This window comes from Ahaetulla prasina, chromosome 15 (genome assembly GCF_028640845.1).
Source record: "Ahaetulla prasina isolate Xishuangbanna chromosome 15, ASM2864084v1, whole genome shotgun sequence".
Lineage (NCBI taxonomy): Eukaryota > Metazoa > Chordata > Lepidosauria > Squamata > Colubridae > Ahaetulla > Ahaetulla prasina.
In genome coordinates, this window is record NC_080553.1 from 17,597,422 (window position 1) to 17,617,944 (window position 20,523).

A 20,523-nucleotide genomic window follows, 5' to 3' on the forward strand; every position below is an offset into this window, starting at 1 on the left:
TTTTTTTTTAAAAAAAATCTCCAGCTAAATTAGAACCACAATTGGCGCTCCTACTGTTACGTTTTTCTGCTCACCAGGCCGAAACCTCGCCAAAAATAAAGACTGCAGACTTTAGCCAATTCGAATGAAGACCAAACCTAAAATAATAACTGGCTCTTCACGACTTCCTCTTCCGTGTGAATGAAGTTATTTTGGAAATTTGTTTTCTTTGGCCAGTGACACGACCGGCTACGTTTGCCAAAAAACAATTCAGATGGTTTAACCTTGATAGGAGACCAAGTGAGGAAATGATGACATAAACCGAAAGCGTGAAGCTTATTTTATTATTTTAGTTTATTTGGTAGTTTGGAGCTTCCTTTGCCTCCAGCATAAAGCCACAAGCACAGATGGATTCCAGTAGTGGGTTCTGCTTACCTCCGCTACCGGTTCGGAATGGTGGCGGCGCTTCTGCGCATAACCTTCTGCGCATGCGCAGAGCGTCCGTGAGGACGTCCAGGTGGGTGGGCGGAGCCTCCTGCTGCTGCCACTACTGGTTCGCCTGAACCCGGGTGAACCGGTAGAAACCACCACTGGATGGATTCACATAACCCTTATATCCCTGTTTCTCCAGTTTGGCAACTTGAAGATGAGTGGACTTCAACTCACAGAATTCCCCAGCCAGCCATACTGGCTGGCTGGGGAATTCTGGGAGTTGAAGTCCACCCATCTTCAAGCTGGCAAGCTGGAGAAACGCTACGCTATGCAGTTAACTTCAAAATCATTTTTCCTGGTTCAGCAAAGAGAAAAACCAATCCTTTAATGTTTTGACAATTATTTTTTTTTAATTTACATTTATATCCCGCCCTTCTCCGAAGACTCAGGGCAGCTTACAGTGTGTAAGGCAATAGTCTCATTCTATTTGTATATTTACAAAGTCAACTTATTGCCCCCACAACAATCTGGGTCCTCATTTTAGCTACCTTATAAAGGATGGAAGGCTGAGTCAACCTTGGGCCGGGCTCGAACCTGCAGTAATTGCAGGCTGCTGTGTTCTAATAACAGGCTTCTTACAGCCTGAGCTACCACGGCCCTTTCCAATATCTTTCCAATATCTTGCGTGCAGGGCAATTTTATCGTCATTAACCTTGCTAAATGAACGATCTCACCTTGGCTGCTCTTTTTTTTTTTTTTAACCCACTGTGCCCAAAAGGCAAACAACCTGTTGGGGCACGAGATTTGCAGACCCAGCATTTTTCACCCTACCTGGAGGCAGCTAAGCTGCGCCAACCAACGAAGTCGTTCCTCAAGGTGGTTGTCTTTAGAGAAACTTAATCTGCTTTTTTAAAAACAAAATTCTGAATGGGTGGATTAAAAACGCTCCTTTCATCGACTGCAGAAACAGGGTTAAGTGGAGGCGAAGGCGTCGTAATACTCCACCCCAAAATAATTATATTCCAAAATGATGGGCTTCTGCGTCATGCAAAGGTAAGTCCTCATCATCTCAGTACTGCAACTGAGCTCGTTTCTGTCGTTAAACGAGACATTTGTTAAGTCAGTTTTGCCCCAGTTCGTTTAGTGACTGTTCAAAGTTAAAACGGCACTGAACAAAAGTGACTTTACGACGTCGGTTTTTCACACCCGATGACCGCTGCAGCGTCCCCAGGGTCGCGTGATCAAAATCCCGACACTTGGCAAGTGACTCATATTTATGACGGGGTCATCTGACAAATAAGAGTCCATGGGGAAGCCAGATTCACTTAACAACCCTGTTACAAATTTAACCGCTGCAGCAAGAAAGGACGTAAAATGGAGCCAAACTCACTTAGCAACCGTCTTGCTTAGCAATACAAATTTTTGGGCCTCAATTGTCGTCATTAAGGCGAGGGCTACCTATATAGGAAGACTCAGAAAATAAACTCTGCCAAGCAAAATTCACACTTCCTTCCATTTCCATCTTAAAACACGCAGGTACAGGGTGAATGATTTCCTTTCTTTTTGGGGAAAAAAACCACCCAGTTTAGTAAATTTACACCGCGTCACCCTCCCAAGATGAGAACATCCTGACCAATGGTTGAAAACAGCTGCCCTGGAGACTTTCACTCACATCCGGGGGAAAAGTACTAAAAAATAAATAATAATGAAAGAGCAGCCCGAGGTTTTGCCAAGTCTTTTTTTAGCATAGCATGACAACACCATTCAACTCAGGAGGGGTGACGCAAAACCTTAACAAGCCAGGACAGCTGACTGAGATCACCAGGCATTTTATCTGTTTTTCCCACCCGGATTGGGAATGGGATGGTAAGTAGAAGAAAGAAAATAAATACGTAAAAAAAGATTTGCAATGTGATTACGGCTAAAAGGACGAATCAAGGTGCGCTGATAAATTAAAAGAAAAACAGAATGTGCTTTCCTTAAAGTGGAGCTGAGAGAAATAAAGATTTTTTTTTTACTTATTTTGTTTACATTGCACTTTAAAAAAAAAATCCACTTCCTGATCAGATTAGATGGTTCAAAGGCATCTAGAATAGTATTCTTCAATTTAGCATCTTTTAAGATGTGTGGACTTCAACTCCCAGAATTCCCCAGCTAGCATTGGGGAAGATGCGTGGACTTCAATTCCCATCATTCTAAGATGTGTGGACTCCAACTCCCAGAATTCTCCAGCTAGCATTGGGGAAGATACACGGACTTCAATTCCCATCATTCTAAGATGTGTGGACTCCAACTCCCAGAATTCCCCAGCTAGCATTGGGGAAGATGCGTGGACTTCAATTCCCATCATTCTAAGATGTGTGGACTCCAACTCCCAGAATTCTCCAGCTAGCATTGGGGAAGATACACGGACTTCAATTCCCATCATTCTAAGATGTGTGGACTCCAACTCCCAGAATTCTCCAGTTAGCATTGGGGAAGATGCGTGGACTTCAATTCCCATCATTCTAAGATGTGTGGACTTCAACTCCCAGAATTCCCCAGCTAGCATTGGGGAAGATGCGTGGACTTCAATTCCCATCATTCTAAGATGTGTGGACTTCAACTCCCAGAATTCCCCAGCTAGCATTGGGGAAGATGCGTGGACTTCAATTCCCATCATTCTAAGATGTGTGGACTCCAACTCCCAGAATTCTCCAGCTAGCATTGGGGAAGATACACGGACTTCAATTCCCATCATTCTAAGATGTGTGGACTCCAACTCCCAGAATTCTCCAGCTAGCATTGGGGAAGATGCGTGGACTTCAATTCCCATCATTCTAAGATGTGTGACTTCAACTCCCAGAATTCTCCAGCTAGCATTGGGGAAGATACACGGACTTCAATTCCCATCATTCTAAGATGTGTGGACTCAACTCCCAGAATTCTCCAGTTAGCATTGGGGAAGATCGTGGACTTCAATTCCCATCATTCTAAGATGTGTGGACTCCAACTCCCAGAATTCTCCAGCTAGCATTGGGGAAGATACACGGACTTCAATTCCCATCATTCTAAGATGTGTGGACTCCAACTCCCAGAATTCTCCAGTTAGCATTGGGGAAGATGCGTGGACTTCAATTCCCATCATTCTAAGATGTGTGGACTTCAACTCCCAGAATTCCCCAGCTAGCATTGGGGAAGATACACGGACTTCAATTCCCATCATTCTAAGATGTGTGGACTCCAACTCCCAGAATTCTCCAGTTAGCATTGGGGAAGATGCGTGGACTTCAATTCCCATCATTCTAAGATGTGTGGACTTCAACTCCCAGAATTCCCCAGCTAGCATTGGGGAAGATGCGTGGACTTCAATTCCCATCATTCTAAGATGTGTGGACTTCAACTCCCAGAATTCCCCAGCTAGCATTGGGGAAGATGCGTGGACTTCAATTCCCATCATTCTAAGATGTGTGGACTCCAACTCCCAGAATTCTCCAGCTAGCATTGGGGAAGATACACGGACTTCAATTCCCATCATTCTAAGATGTGTGGACTCCAACTCCCAGAATTCTCCAGTTAGCATTGGGGAAGATGCGTGGACTTCAATTCCCATCATTCTAAGATGTGTGGACTTCAACTCCCAGAATTCCCCAGCTAGCATTGGGGAAGATACACGGACTTCAATTCCCATCATTCTAAGATGTGTGGACTTCAACTCCCAGAATTCCCCAGCTAGCATTGGGGAAGATGCGTGGACTTCAATTCCCATCATTCTAAGATGTGTGGACTCCAACTCCCAGAATTCTCCAGCTAGCATTGGGGAAGATACACAGACTTCAATTCCCATCATTCTAAGATGTGTGGACTTCAACTCCCAGAATTCCCCAGCTAGCATTGGGGAAGATGCGTGGACTTCAATTCCCATCATTCTAAGATGTGTGGACTTCAACTCCCAGAATTCCCCAGCCAGCGTTGCTGGCTGGGGAATTCTGGGAGTTGAAATCCGCAAGTCTTAAAATATGCTAAGGTTGACAAATACTGTTCTAGATGCACCACCTTTCAGCCTTCCTTCTCTACAGTCTTTAAAACCACAAAATCCAGAACATTTTCAACCATCTCTCCTGCCTGGCCTTCACTGAGCTGAGAAGACAACTTATCCAGCTAGAGATAACTACGTCTCTTCTTCTTTCCCACACAGAGATTTGAAAGACCTCCATAAATACTGATGCTCTTGTTCCTGAATTGTCCAAAGGGAGGATTCAGAAGCTACTTTTCCATACAAAATATTCTCTAGTTTCCAAAATACTAACCCAACAACTAATCATATTCACAACGGTAACGATCTCTCATGGATGAAGAGACCACAACCGCGCAGCATCTACAAGGATTCTCTGGGACCTCCGTTGACCCAATAGGATCTCCAATGATCTCTTCCTAAGCAAGATCCCAAGGTAGACAGTGTGGAGATCTCATGGAGAGCTCAGTGTGAGAAGCTGGAGATATCACAGGAATTTGAGGATCTTGTTGGGGTTGAAGCTCGTTGCATTAAGCCACAACGTCAACAAATCAACACACAACTCCAAAACAGCCACTCGACAACTTACCAACACTCGGTCTCCCATTTTGAGCTCTCGTTCACCTTTCTTCAAGGACCCGGTTTCCGAAAGGTTCGAAATAGATTCGCTGGGGGTTTTACAGAGGTTGCTCGCATGAGAAACGGCCATTTCCTTGGTGGCCAGAGGAGACATCTTCTGAGGTATGCCGGTGGGCGGCAGATGGGCTGCTGCTGAAGGAGAAGACACGAGGCTGGCCGCTGAGGTGGACGTGGGCGACGAGGCCCGAGAGGCGTGAGACGCCTGGGTCCCATTGGCTTCATCCTTGGAAACGGCCTTCCGGGCGAGTTTAGAAGGTCTGGTGAAGATGCCCCTCAAGGGCTCACACTGGAAATACCTCACTCCGGCCACGGAACCATCGTTCTTGCCAATGGCTTCGTCCAACACGATCCCTGCCCACTGACCGGGAGCAAACTGGGTTTCTCCCAAGAATTGGATGAAGCCGGGTTTATTCCCATTGACCCAAATACGCTCCCCGATTCGAAAGTCGTCCACAAACTCATCCGGACCGTCTGTGGGGGGAGGCTTCTCCGTGGCCGGAGTCTTTTCCGGAGAGGCTGAAACGGAAAAAGGAGGGAGAAGGAAGAGAGCGTCATGGATAGGTAGCCCACATTAACGAGAGCTGTCCCCCACTTATGACCGTACTGGCCCACGGCTTCCCTTAATGATTGCTGCAAAGCGGGTTATAAAATCAAGTCGGTCATGTGATTGACCCGCTTTACGACCGTGATGGGCTGGCTCATGGTTACCGTTGTAACTCGAGGACTCCCTGTACGACACTTTTCTTGAAGACTTCTGAAGGAAACCCTCTTGGGATGTCCTCCACAAAGTTAGGAAGCCAAGGCAGCTGTTCAAAAGCTTGGCATGGCCGAGGCCTCCCAAGGCCTTCTGGACGCAAGGTGTGCATCGCCTCTTGGTATCCCATCCTCAGCTAAGCCTCCCTCCACCCTTTCCTTGAATCTGCAGAGAGCAGAAACCAGGCTAGATGGCCAGAGCAACTTCGGGGTACCATTCACAGGGGGTCACTGGCTACCGGGGGTGCCCCTCTTTTGATCAACCGAGAGGCAAAGGGGAGGAAGAGAGTGGAGTGCAGGCGTTGAAAAAAAGTGATTTGGGCCCATTTTTCACACTTACGACCGTTGCAGCATCCCCGCGATCAAATTCAGACGCCTGGCAACCAACTCAGGTTTATGACGGCTGCAGCGTCTCGAAGTTACGTTATATTTGAGACCTTCTGACAAGTAAAATCAGAAGAGAAGCCAGATTCGCTAAACCTGGTTACTAACGTAACAGCTACAACGATTTGCTTAAGAACCACGGCAAGCTAGGTCGTAAAATGGGGCGAAATTCCCTGAACAGATGTCTCATTCAGCAGCCAAAATTCGGGGCTCAGTTAAAGCCGTAAATCGAGGACTAACAGCCGCATACATTAACTAACTTCCTTCTTTTTGCTCTCTCCAGTTTTATCTGCTGCGATTCTCACCCGCCACCCCCCTCCCCGCAATTTTTCCAGAGCTATTTAAACCATGAAGCCTGCAACAGAAACCCGAGATGAGGTCTGTCCCCAGCTTCTATCATCCCTAAGGTGATTGTTTTACGGCCTTACCTGCAGCCGCAGGTGGGGCTGTTTTGGCCAGCACGCTTCCCGGTTTGCTGATCTTGCTGGGGGCTTTCAGCCCGCTCGGTTTCAACATACTCATGGTCGGCCGGTCTGAAAGCAATCACTATCTTTTCCCAAACATATGGATCGCTCAAGCTGTCAATCAAAGGCACCAAGAGGACGTTAACCTGTTAACCTCCGTTGCTCCGAACCGCCCGCTCACCATCCCTGCCTCCTAAGCAAACCGGGGGGGGGGATCATTTTTACAGCTAATGGCACCTGCTAGAAATCCATTCCTGTTTTTAAAAAATCTACACTAGTCACTTCTTTTTCTATCTTTTCGTTTTAATTAAAGAGAATAGGAGGGGTTTTTTTGTTTTTTTTTAAGAGTCTGCTGTTTAAAAGGCTGCTTTGGGTAAGCAACCTCACTCACCCCAGGAGCTATTTACTTCTTGGTAAAGATATTAAGTGTGCCAATGTTTATTTTTATCGATTTAAAACATTGAAGTAGCTGCCCATCTTTATACCACCTCTGGGCACTTCCCCATCAAAAACCCAAACACACCTCCCACTCCTTCCCCATATAAAATCACTTAAAACTATAAAACTCAACTAATAAACACATTAAAGAAATAAAACCGACTCCAAAAACAGTTCAAAGGTGCGTCTAATTTTCTCTCTATGCCTTGGGGAGAGAAGCCAGGCTTCTAAAGCCTCAACGGAAGGCTAAAAAGAGTGAGGGTCTGCCAAGCTTCAGGGGACAGAGCGTTCCATGGTGCTGGGACCTCCCTGTGATTTATTTAAGGGCATGAAATAGACAGAGAGCAGCAGCATAAGACGTATGAAAAGAACACACGGTGAAAACATACTTGAGGGAGATAAGGGGTCGATTTTGCAAGAGATAAGAAATTCGAGATTATATATATTTAGTTACATTTTAAAATACGTTGGTTCAAAAAAAAAAAGTTTTTAAGTCCTTAAGAAAGCAGGCAAGCAAGAGAACAAGGAAGCCAATAACCACCTTCCCTTCTCCACCCCCCCCAGCACCAGCAAAATCCAAATTTAGCCACCCGGCGTAAGACTGTGCATGTACAAAAAAAACCAACCCCAACAACCCTCAGGATGGCCGAGCAGAGAGCATCGCGATCCCTTGGCAACTCACAACTTCGCACCCACCTCGGTGCGGGCTGGGCTAGAATTCCTTGCTGAAGATCACGAGGTGGCTTAGCATATTGTAGAGTCCCCGTGCGGTGCCCCAGTCCGGATCCTTGGAGATAAATTGAGGTTTTCTTCCTCTTCTTTGGTTGCTAGGAAGAGAGAGAGGGGAAAAAAAAAAAAAACACAGAATAATTTGGATTGATCGGAGGCCCCTCCAGTGCAGGCGCCGCCGCGAGAAAGGGAGGGATTATTTTCAACCCAGTCCACAACACCAGCAACAATAACAACTGATCAAGGAGCTTCAAGTAACTGGATTATTTGCACCGGAGCCAAAGAGGTATTTGGAAAAAACAGGCAGGGCCTGGGAAAGGAGAGAACATGGGCGGGTGACGTACTGGAAAAAGAGCAGTGAAAATCGCTTACTTACAGGAGGGGCTCGTTCCAAAAAGGAAGAAAAGGAGGTTTGAGCAGATGGGAAGAAAACCTTTCGCTGGGTCAGCCCTGCTCTTCAACCTTGACTTATAGTAGGTTAGTGTAGGGGTCTCCAACCTTGGCAACTTTAAGCCTGGAGGACTTCAACTCCCAGAATCCCTCAATTCTGGGAGTTGAAGTCCACAAGTCTTAAAAGTTGCCAGGTTTGGAGACCTCTGTGTTAGGACAATGCCAGAAGTCGTCCATTACTGGAAGGTTCACGAAGAACCTTCATGACAGAGAAGTTCCAGGGGCCTTCTCCTCTTCTTGTGTGATGTGGACCCTAGCTACACCCTTGCTGTGGTTGACATCTGTTCCCCGTCATGTCCTCGTTGGCTTGCAAGTCCAACGTTCAAGGTCAACTTCTACAGAGCTCAGGTTGGAGAAGGCTGGGTACTTATTCTGTCTCTCCAGTCAGACCAAACTTGGTTATTTGCTCAGGTCCACAAATCACTATCAGCTCAACCCAATCTCACAATCCCTTTCTCTGTTGATCCTTTAGCTCTGTGGCTTCCCGTATTTAATCTGATTTATGTCCCACCACTCAAGGCCCTCGGCTGTCTTAAACGATGGTCCTTGCAGTTTCCCATTTCTGTAATGTCCTCCACATCTGTTAGGGAGAGATGATCCTCATTTATTTCAGCCCAGGTATATCCTTCTTTCCTTCTTCCTATATGCAAACATCCCTGCCTTGTCCGAAATTTGGGAGAGTGTCCTGGGAACAATTTTGGAACCAGGCCTCCAAACATCTGGCCAGGTTACCCAGAAGCTTGTGGGCCTGGTCCATGAAACAGGCCAACTATCCAACATTCAGGAGCAAGGCAAGAACGAAGAACTGTGCAACCATGGACTCATTACAAGGTGAGTTCAGCATCTTTTTTTGGGGGGAGTGTGGGTGTGGGTGTGAGGTTGACCTCTGACTTCTTCACCCAACTGAAAAGCGACCGCCTCCAGATTCTGAGCCCAAGATTACGTTTTGTGGAACCCATTTTTAAGAAGATGTTGGATAACCATCTGTCTGCGATGGTATAGGGTTTCCTGCCTGGGCAGGAGGTTGGACTAGAAGGCCTCCAAGGTCCCTTCCAACTCTGTTATTATTATTATTATTATTATTATGTATTAACCAATACAATTGAGCCCCAAATTTCTGTCACTAAGTGAAACGTCCTTTGAGCGCGCTCCATTTTACGACCTTTCTTGACACAGTTGTTAAGCGAATCACTGCAGCTGTTAAAAATTAAGTCATGAACCCGGGTTTCCCCGTTGATTTTGCCGGTCGGAAGGTCACAAAAGGGGATCGTGCGGCTGACTGTCATAAAGACGAGTCAGTAGCCAAATGCCTGAAGTTCGAACGCGTCACCACGGGGAGGCGACAACAGTTGTGAAAAGTGTGAAAACTGGTCCTACGTCGGGTCTTTTTTTTCCAGCGCTGTTGCAATGTCGAACAGTCACTACTAAACCGTCGTAAGTCAAGGACTTGCAGATGTCCCAGAATCTCCTCTCAAAAGGCTAAGTGAAGATCGGATAGCTCTGAACATTACCTGCCTCAACCATGAAGAAGTTCTTCCAGCGTTGATGTGTAGGGCAGCCTTAACGTCTAAGAAGACCTCTAGGAAATTGGAGTGTTGAACGGTTCAAAGGGGCTTTGATGGGCGCAACCTAGAATTCCCTTAGCTGGCGCTCTTTAATTAATAACACCGCAATGCAGAGTTCAGCCTGATTCTCTCCCCCCTTTTTGTATTATGACGTCACTGGCTCTGACATCATCCCCCAAGCATTCAGGAACGCCCACCACATCCCTTGGAATGCCACCACAGGAAGATGGGCACTGCCACCCAACACTGCTGGCTTTGTTAGCCGCATCCCTCGGAAGAATTGGAAGGTTCCTGATGGATGCTTGTCCTCCCTACTGTCAAAGGGAGAATAGAAACAACTTAGTTCCTCTATTATTGCCAGGAATGGCAAAGTGAGAGGAGGAAGCAAGAGTAAGGAGGAGAATGTTTCAATTAAACTACGTATTCTAAGCTCAGGTTTAGTAGACAGCGCCAACTTCATCCAAGAGTCGAGCCTGGAGATGTGTCTTGAAGCAAAGAAGAAAAGGGGCGGTCTCGGGGATTGAGGTGTAAGGCAAGGAAAGAGAGGAGGCATTAACCCTAACCTTAACTGGAGACCCTCCGAAGTGTTGTGCTGGGAAACTGCTTGCTAGGCTGGAAGGAGGAGTCAAGCAAGGGCTTAGCTTAGCATTGCTGGCGTAGCCACAAATGACATGGATCTCGCGCAAGATCATGAAGCCTTCTCTGGTTGTTCCAAGGGGGGAAGACAAGCAGATTCTTGTAATTTAGGTGACAGGTAATAAAGTTACTAACTTTCGTTATTCATTGGTAGCTCTGGCTGTTTGCACCTCACATGTCAAGACCATCATCCATAATTAGGAATTTTCTTTGGAAGCCCATTCCTTACACAACAGAAGTATATATCTGAAGGAAGGCAAGATATACCTGAGGATGGGAATAGGACGAGGAACTGGATCTGAAGAGGTGGGTCCATTTTGTTTGCTAAACAATTGGTTAATTAATTGAGATTGATTAAGAAGTTATTTCATCTCACCCCATTTATATAATCAGGGGGGTCTCGAAACTTGGGCCCTTTAAGACTTGTGGATTTCAACTCCCAGAATTCCCCAGCCAGCACAACTGGCTGGGGAATTCTGGGAGTTGAAGTCCACAAGTCTTAAAGGGCCCAAGTTTCGAGACCCCTGCCTTAAATAACCATTTTAATTTTTGGCATTAGCAAGTCAGCCCCGAAATGGATTCCAACTGTTGCTACAGCAACAGGTTAATGGCAAGAATCCTTTTTCCGGCAAAGTTTAAGTTTTTAGCTAGACGTTTTCTTCCTTTTGAACAGGGTGGGGGCAAAAAAAAAAAAAAAAAAGCAAATTTCTATATGCACCTCCGAGCATAAAAATAACAGCAACAAAAAACTCACCCCAAGCATCTGGACTGACTTGACTTCTCTGAGGCTATATCTCACCCAGCTTGCTATTAATAGAAAAATACAGCTTGTTTTTACATAACTCTTGTTCTCCTGCAAGAGTTTTTTAAAAATAGACAAGCAAGAGTTTGACGGGACCATCGGAGACAATCCGCTGGAATATTTCGGTAAACAGGTTTTCAAAGCTGGTCCAGAGACACCAGACAAATAAATCAGGGCTCGAGAATGGCTTCTCGTGTAATAATAAAACAATGTGCTAATCTTGTGTGTGAATGCAGACGCTATTTCAAAAGAGTGATAAATTGGGGGGAGAATATCCCACTTTTAATTAACAGAGAAAACAGAATAACAGATTGAAGTCTAGGGAACTAAGGTGTGAGGTGCTAACGCTTTGAATCAATTTGTCTAGATCTATTTAATGTTTATTAGTGATGGCATGGTTTTCTCACATCCTCAAATACTTTAGCTTAATATTTTGTTATACCTGCAAAGCAGCTCAGATGTTCCTCGTCTTAACGACCACAACCAAGCCCAAAATTTCTGCTGCTAAGTGAGACATTTGTTAAGTGAATTTTGCCCTGTTTTATGACTTTCTTTTTTGCCACTGTTGTTAAATTAGTAACACGATTGTCCATTGGATCTGGCTTTCTCCGTTGACTTTCAGGCAAAAAGGGATCGCATGACCCCGGGACGCTGTGACCGTCATAAAGACGAGTCGATTGGAAAGCGTCTGAATTTTGACTGTGGGGAAGCTGTCACGTTCATGTGAAAAATGGCCATAAGTCATTTTTTTCTCCCAGGGCAGTTGTAACTTTGAACCGTTCACTAAGTGAACTTTCGTAAGTGGAGAACTGCCGTGATTTGCAATCTTTCATCCGCCTTCAAGTGCTTTGGAAAATACCGTTTCCCCCAAAATAAGACATACCCTGATAATAATGATCCATCCAATGATCCATCTGTTAAGCTACTGAAGTTCGCAGATGACACAACAGTGATTGGTCTCATTCGAGACAATGACGAATCCGCATATAGATGAGAGGTCGAACGACTAGCCTTGTGGTGCAACCAAAACAATCTGGAACTGAACACACTCAAAACCGTAGAAATGGTGGTAGACTTTAGGAGAAACCCTTCCATACTTCCACCTCTCACAATACTAGACAACACAGTATCAACAGTAGAAACCTTCAAATTTCTAGGTTCTATCATATCGCAAGATCTCAAATGGACAGCTAACATCAAAAACATCATTAAAAAAGGACAGCAAAGAATGTTCTTTCTGAGCCAACTCAGTAAGCTCAAACTGCCCAAGGAGCTGCTGATTCAGTTCTACAGAGGAATTATTGAGTCTGTCATTTGCACCTCTATAACTGTCTGGTTCGGTTCTGCAACCCAACAAGAAAAACAGACTTCAGAGGATAATTAGAACTGCAGAAAAAAATAATTGCTACCAACCTGCCTTCCATTGAGGACCTGTATACTGCACGAATCAAGAAGAGGGCCGTGAAAATATTTGCAGATCCCTCGCATCCTGGACATAAACTGTTTCAACTCCTACCCTCAAAACGACGCTATAGAGCACTGCACACCAGAACAACTAGACACAAGAACAGTTTTTTCCCGAAGGCCATCACTCTGCTAAACAAATAATTCCATCAACACTGTCAAACTATTTACTGAATCTGCACTACTATTAATCTTCTCATAGTTCCCATCACCAATCTCTTTCCATTTATGACTGTATGACTATAACTTGTTGCTGGCAATCCTTATGATTTATATTGATATATTGACCATCAATTGTGTTGTAAATGTTGTAACTTGATGAACGTATCTTTTTTTTTTATTATGTACACTGAGAGCATATGCACCAAGACAAATTCCTTGTGTGTCCAATCACACTTGGCCAATAAAAATTCTATTCTATTCTATTCTATTCTATTCTATTCTATTCTATTCTATTCTAATAAGCCCAATTGGGCTTTTGAGCACATGGAAATAAGGCCAAGAGCTTATTTTAGGGTTCAAATAACAACAACAACAGAGTTGGAAGGGACCTTGGAGGTCTTCTAATCCAACCCCCTGCCCAGGCAGGAAACCCCACAAATGGTTATCCAACCTCTTCTTAAAAACTTCCAGTGTTGGAGCATTCACAACTTCTGCAGGCAAGTTGTTCCACTTATTAACTGTTTCTAACTGTCAGGAAATTTCTCCTTAGTTCTAAGTTGCTTCTCTCCTTGATTAGTTTCCACCCATTGCTTCTTTCCTGCCCTCAGGTGCTTTGGAGAATAGCTTGACTCCCTCTTCTTTGTGGTAGCCCCTGAGATATTGGAACACTGCTATCATGTCACCCCTATTCCTTGTTTTCATCAGACTAGACACACCCACTTCCTGCAACCGTTTTTCATATGTTTTAGCCTCCAGTCCCCTAATCATCTTTGTTGCTCTTCTCTGCACTCTTTCTAGAGTCTCCACATCTTTTTTACATTGTGGCGACCAAAACTGGATGCAATATTCCAAGTGTGGCCTTACCAAGGCATTATAAAGTGGTATTATAAGACAGGGTCTTATTTTCAGGGAAACACAATAGTTTGATCCCCCTCTTCTTTGGGGCAGCCCTTTGAGATATTGGAAGCCTGCGCCGCCTTTTCACTAGACTTGACAAAAGTGAAGGAAGGAAAAAAGAAAATGTCCTGAGCCAGAAATTCATCTACCTGCCTTCTAGGAGTCCGTCTGTTCTGCTCTGAAATGGCTAAGGAGAATAAGTCAGGTTCCCAAAAGGTTTGCTATTTCAGAGGCGAGCCAAGAATGGAACTTCGCAACTCGTTCCTCTCTGTTTTCCAACTGGTAAAAAAAAAAATAGGCTGCAGCAAACCCAGATCGTCGCCAGCTTCCTTATGAACAGGCATTGCGTCGGAATACCAATAAAGCTCCCATCCAGGGCCCAACCCTTTAAAAAACAAAAAGAACCAGTTAAACCGATCGTAATTCCAAAGGTCAGGAACGCCAAAGGTGTCTCACCCAAGGCAGAACTGCATGCCTTTCCTCTGCCAATTTCCAGAACTACAATTGATGGGAAGGAGGAGATAAACTTTGGAGTAGGAGCTTAGGAGAATCCGTCTCCAAAGCCTCTGTGAATTCTATCATTTTTCCAGCTGCATTTCAAGCAGGATTTGAGAAAGGAAAGCTGGCGGGAAGCTTGACCAACAGGCGGGGTTGGGTGGGGATGAGATTGTCTTCTGCCAGGCCCAAGCAAGGAAGAAACAGGACAGGAGAGAGAATAGTGCAGGGCAGGGGTGAAATGCTCCTGGTTCGGACCGGATCAATTGATCCGGTAGCGATGGCGGCGGGTGGTTTGGAGAACCAGTAGCAAAAATCCCTGCCCACCCTCCCCATGCCCAGCTGAGCCACGCGATCATCAGAGCCTTTTTTACTTTTAAAAGCATTTTTTAAAAGGTAAAAAAGCTGAAGCCTGCTAGGCAAAAAATGGGGGGGTTAGGGGGTTCGTGAGAGAGAGAGAGAGAGAGAGAGAGAGAGAGAGAGAGAAGGAGGGAGGGAGGGAGGGAAGGAAGGAAGGAAGGAGAAAGAAAGATAGATTGAAGGAGGGAGGGAGGAAGGAAGGGAAGGAACGAAGGAGAAAGAAAGAAAGAAAGAAAGAAAGAAAGAAAGAAAGAAAGAAAGAAAGAAAGAAAGAAAGAAAGAAAGATTGAAGGAGGGAGGGAGGGAGGAAGGGAAGGAAGGAAAGAGAATGAAAGAAAGAAAGAAAGAAAGAAAGAAAGAAGGAGGGAGGGAGGAAGGGAAGGAAGGAAAGAGAATGAAAGAAAGAAAGAAAGAAAGAAAGAAAGAAAGAAAGAAGGAGGGAGGGAGGGAGGGAGGAAGGGAAGGAAGGAAGGAGAAAGAAAGAAAGAAAGATTGAAGGAAGGAGGGAAGGAAGGAGAAAGAAAGAAAGAAAGAAAAAGAAAGAGGGAGGGAGGGAGGAAAAAGGAGAGGAAGGAAGGACTACAAACCTGGCACTAGACGCAGCTTCAGAGGATAATCCAGGGCTGGAAGGGACCCTGGAGGTCATCTAGTCCAACCCTGCTCCGGCAGGACACTATTAGTGAGTTTCTGTCTTTTGATCCCCCAGCCACATAGCCACGTCACATGACACATCCACACCCACCAAGCCACGCCCACAGAACCGATAGGAAAGGAATTTAGATGTCTCCAATCTTGGCAACTTTAAGACTTGTGGACTTCAACTGCAATAGTGGATAGACCTTAGATTGCTTCTCCTGACCATACCTTAAGTCTGGGTGTCAAGCCTTTTTTCTGCAAAACTCTGCCTGAAACCCTTTAAAAAAAAAAAACACCCAAAAAGCCTGTAAACAAATACCTCTGAATCTTGCATGGAAGGAAGTGGGAGATGTGGGGTTTTTTTTTAAAGCCCCTTTCCGGGTAAGCTAACTTCTAAGGAGTTAAGAATCTTCTCTAAAACTCCCTCCTGAATGCAAAACAAGGGCAGCCGATCGGCCTCCCTCCAGGTATCTGATGCCTGCTGGGATTTTTGCAAAGAGCGTGGGAGTCCTACAGCTTCCTAAGGAGACATTCCAGGTACACCTAATTTAAGTTCACCTGCCACCTTTACGGGTAGTCCTTGCCTTACAACAGTACGTTTAGTGACCAGGCAAAGTTAAACGGCACTGAACAAGGCGACCGTTTTTCACCCGTTTTTCAAAGGTCGTAAAATGGGGACGAGGCTCACTTAACAAATGCCTCACTTAGCAACGGAAGTGTTGGGCTCGATTTGCGGTCGTAAGTCGAGGAGTTACCTGCCTGATAAGAACATCTTGGCTAGCATCCCAAAGCAAGAGATTGCAATGAAACGACGCACTCATTGCAAGTCCGCCTATCTTTAGACAGATCTAACCATCTCTGACCTACAACTATTTGTTGAACAACTGTTTGAACTTACAACAGCACTGAAAAAAGTCACATGACCAGTCCTCAGACTTATAACCGTCGCAGCATTCTGATGGTCAAAATCCAGGCATTTGGCAACCAGCATATATTTATGATTCAGTTAGCAACCGCAGTGTTTTGCTTAAGCACCCTGGCAAAATCAGGCAAAACTCACTTAACAGCTGCCTTCGATAGCAATGGAAATTCTGGGGGAGCTTTCCTCGCGGTCGTAAGTCAAGGACTACCTGCATTAGGGAATCACGGCAACTCTACCTGTGCTGATAATGTTTTGCTGCAAAAAAAGGCAACGCAATAAAAGCATGAATCACGGGGCAGAAATACCTTCGCTGCCACCACCTCCAGTTGCGTTTCATAATGGCAACGTCGTGAGTTACAAAACCTGTATTTTGATTTCATCGACGCTAATGAAGACGGGCGTGTAGCTGCCTCTGCATCGGGAGCTCAAAACTGGCTTCTGTTGTGGTCCGCCAGCAGCCTGCAGAGCTGTCGGACAGCGAGGAGGCTGAGGTGGGGCCAGGGCCATCGGGGAGTGAGGTGGGGACTCCGGAGCCTCCAGAGGCTGACAGTAGTGAGGCAGAGGAACAGGAGGAGCCTGAGAAGAGCTGCCAGAAGTCAAGAGCAGCTCAAAGAGGACAACTCAGGAGTAGGGCCAAGAGATGATTGGCCCCTCCCATAAGGCTTAAAAGACCAGCAACAGCGTTTGGGCTCTTTGCCGGAAAACAACGTTGATAGCTTCGTCTTCTTGCATTTATTTTTGTATCGGTGTCTTCTGAACTTTTGCCAAGAAAGGCCTTTGGCAGTTTGCCTAATTGGACCAAGGTTTGCGATAGGACTGAGGAATTGGTGTTGGGAGGAATTTGCTTTAATTTAGTTGGACTACGCTGAGAATGAAGTAATTCTCAGCTGATCGAATAAAGTTTGTTTTTTCACTGACTGAGTTTCCTACTACCTACTTGGGCCTGGGTCACAACAGCTTCACCCCACAGAATCCAATCTAGCAACTCCACTTATTTAGGAAACTCTCCGGTTTTATGAAGGCACTCATCCCACTAAGATAGGAATACCGCAAGAGTAAAAGTGTTTCCTAAGTAGACTAGGGGGGGGGGGGGAAATGAGAATATTTCTGGCAATTCTTTGTCATCCAAAATGGTTGAGGCTAAATGCAAAACCTTGAAACAGTTCAGTTACAAGGTTAATTGCAGCTTTCCAAACACTTAATTTTATTTAGACTGTTTCTTTAACTTCCCTTAGGAAAATTACATTTCTCATGCCTTCTCTCTTTTGCAGAACTAAAGATATCACGCCCCCACTCCCAAAATTACAAAGGCCAGCTAAACCCCAAACACTTTTTTGAGTTCTGGCACAACACTGATAATGGGTAACTCCATTGGAAAGTGTAACAGGAAACAAATGTGTTCCCTTTATAGCATCCCACACAAAATATACATGCACACTTAGCGTTATAAATGTCTCTCTAGACCTATGAGGTTAAAAGATGATATAATACAACAAAGAAATTGCTTTGCCTGTTTTTATTTACTGCAAAATCAATTTCTCTGCTTATACTCAGTAAAATTTCACTGTTTTTGGATTCTTATCTCAAGTGCCTAAATATTATTTACGAGGCTTTATCCTATAGCTTTTGGTCCTATTTACCTCCCGCACAAAATGCATGTTATGCTTTAGAAGACACACAATCTACTTTGTTGAAAACGAAAAAAAAGAAAGCTATCCTTTCCTAATTTTTACTAACGCAGGAAGTCCAAAGGAGCTGCAGAAAACAAAACAACGGCAATAAACCAACTTCTCCTGGACACAATTTCATCCGGCGTTGCAAAATATCAGTGGAAACCGTATGTCTGTCTTGTCTCCCAGAGTGACAGAAGAAAGTGAAGCCACACAAGAAAAAGTCCCCGAAACACAACACAAAAACGCAGTTTTCGCATTTAAGCAACCGGCAAATCAAGGCATGAAATTCGGTAACCTCTACCTGGGTTCCTCCTGCTCAAAATTCTGGCCGGTCTGGACAAGGACGTCCCAAATAAACCTTTTAAACCCCCGTGGCAGGAAGGAAGTCAGGCTCTCGCCTGCCGCCTTCGGCCAATGAGGCTTACACACACACACACACATACACACACACCCGCCCCACTGATGTCATGCGAGAACTCACACACCAGTTGATTGCAGCATCTCCCCCCCACCCTTCAGATGGCGCTCCAGCTGACCCCCAGGAGCTGGCCAGGCCAAGGTGGGGATGAGAGAGGACCTGGGGGCTGCTGGCACAGCAGTGGGGGGCTCTTCTCTGGTGTTTCTCCTTCCTTCCTTCCCTCCCTTTTTTCTTCCTTTCTTCTCTTCCTTCCTTCCCTCATTTTTCTTCCCTTCTTCCTTCCTTTCTTCTCTTCCCTCGTTTTTTCTTCCTTCCTTCCTCCTCTTCCTTCACTCCATTATTTTTTCTTCCTTTCTTCTCTTCCTTCCCTCATTTTTTGTTCCTTTCTTCCCTTCTTCTCTTCTTTCCTTCCCTCATTTTTTCTTCCTTCCTTCCTTCCTTCCCTCATATTTTCTTCCTTTCTTCCCTTATTTCTTCCTTCCTCCTCTTTCCTTCACTCCCTTATTTTTTCCTTCCTTCCTCTCCTTCCCTCATATTTTTTCTTCCTTTCTTCCCTCTTATTCCTTCCTTCCTCCCTCCTCCTCCTTCTTTCGTTCCCTCCCTCCCCCTTATTTTTCCTTTCTACCCTTCCCTTCCCTTTTATTTTATTTTCTTTTCCTTGCAACGCAGACGTCATTCTATGTGGCAGCAGATCAGATGACCTAGCACAATCTTCTCACAAATCAAGGGGGTAAATCAAAGAATGTGAGGACCCCACATTCTTTGGCCCTGCACCCCAGTGGGACCCCTTGAGAGGAGCAAGGACACCCTTGGTCTCTGTCTGCGCCTCCCTATTTTGCACCCCTCTGGCTTCTCCACGCACAATGCCCCCCCCTTCTCCATTTGCTTTCTGGGTGCCCCTAATTTAGCCCTGGGGGGTCCCAACAGGCCTTGCTTCCCAGAGGAGTGGACTGCAACTCCCAGAATTCCCAGTCAGCCGTGGGGATTCTGGGAGTTGAAGTCCACCTGTCTTCAACTTGTCAAAGTTGAGAAAAACCTGGATTAATCGAGTCACCTCTTTCCAGACAACAGGTTGATCGCAAAGGGGACCACCAGACACCCCCATTTTAATGCTATTTCCCCATTGAAAAGATTCACAACAGGGCGCCCCTTTTTGGGGGGGAGCAGCACTCAGCCCCCCCCCAAAAGAGACAAAGCCAAAATCCTCCCATCCCGAAGCTCCCCTCACCCTCTTTGCACACGCCAGGTGCGCAAGTCACCCCAGAGAAGAGGGGAGGGGGCAAATCTTCTCCACAGTCTCCCAGACACCCCAAAACAAAACCCTTCCTTGTGTTTCTCACGCACACCCCCCCCCATCTGGGCTGGGGGGGGAAGGGGGGCAGCCGTAGCAAATTAGGAAAAAAGACTCATGCATTCTCTGCCTTGAAGCTTTTTCACCCCAATTCCCTTCGGGGAAACATCTTCTCCCCCCTCCCCAAATTAACCATAAAGGAACAATTGCCAGCGAACCCTTCCCCCCCCCTTCTATCCAATGCAGGCCTGGTCTCCCCCCATGGTCCTGGCTGCCCTCCCCCCATATTCTGGGGGCTCAGCAGCTCCTCTCCAAGGGAGGGGGGGAAAGGGGTCCTGTACCCCAAACAGAAAGACCCCCCTCTCCAGCCCCTTTTCAAAGGAGGCGGGGAGGCCGGGATCCAGATGTCTCCCACAGCCCCAAACCCAGCCCACCCACCTCACCCCCAGAAACAAAGGGGGGGGAAGGAAGCCCCCAAAGTGGGGAGGGGGCTGCAGGGCCCAGGAATTGAGGAAGGGGCGCCGCCCGCCCCCCGAAAGGCCCCGCTCGACCCCCGCCCCAGGACCCGACAAAGGCGCCCCCGCCCCGCCCCGCCCGCGGCCAAGACCCCCGACTCGACCCGCCCCCCCCAAAGCCCCTCACCCTCCGCGGCGGCGGCTCCTGCGAGGCTGGGCTCCGGCTCCCTCCCTCGCCCGCCCGCCTGTCCTGCTGCCGCCTCCTCCTCCTCCGGGCAGGCGAGGCGAGGCGAGGCGGCGGCGCTGCTGGCGGCTCCCTCCCGGCGGCGGGGGTGGTCAGGGGCGGCCGCCGGGCGGAGACTGCGGAAGGGCGGGCGGAGGGAAGGAGGCTGCTCTCCTCCGGTTCCTCCCTCTCTCGCCTCCTTCCCTCCTTCCTCCTCTTCCCTCTTTCTTCCCCCACCCTTTCTTTTCCTTCCTCCGCTTTC

At 46.5% G+C, this 20,523-nt stretch overlaps 1 protein-coding gene and 1 long non-coding RNA gene across 3 annotated transcripts in view; one reads left to right on the forward strand and one right to left on the reverse strand.

The window, feature by feature from the left end:
* The window catches only part of CLIP1 (CAP-Gly domain containing linker protein 1), a 65,769-nt gene extending 45,393 nt beyond the window's left edge, over positions 1–20,376 (reverse strand). Inside the window, exons 1-4 of the mRNA XM_058158025.1 lie at positions 20,226–20,376; positions 7,780–7,910; positions 6,610–6,759; positions 4,995–5,560 (exon numbers count right to left, since the gene is read on the reverse strand). Coding sequence (XP_058014008.1) covers positions 4,995–5,560; positions 6,610–6,703 — 660 coding nt within the window. The 5' untranslated portion in view covers positions 6,704–6,759; positions 7,780–7,910; positions 20,226–20,376. The remainder of the gene's footprint in view (positions 1–4,994; positions 5,561–6,609; positions 6,760–7,779; positions 7,911–20,225) is intronic.
* On the forward strand, positions 7,917–12,142 carry LOC131185521 (uncharacterized). 2 transcript variants are annotated; one of them, XR_009152177.1, is made up of 3 exons: positions 7,917–9,093; positions 10,618–10,769; positions 11,843–12,142. It is a non-coding gene; the product is annotated as an uncharacterized LOC131185521 (long non-coding RNA). The 2 variants fall into 2 exon arrangements; XR_009152176.1 differs by having other exon boundaries at positions 11,888–12,142.
* Positions 20,377–20,523: the final 147 nt, after the last annotated feature.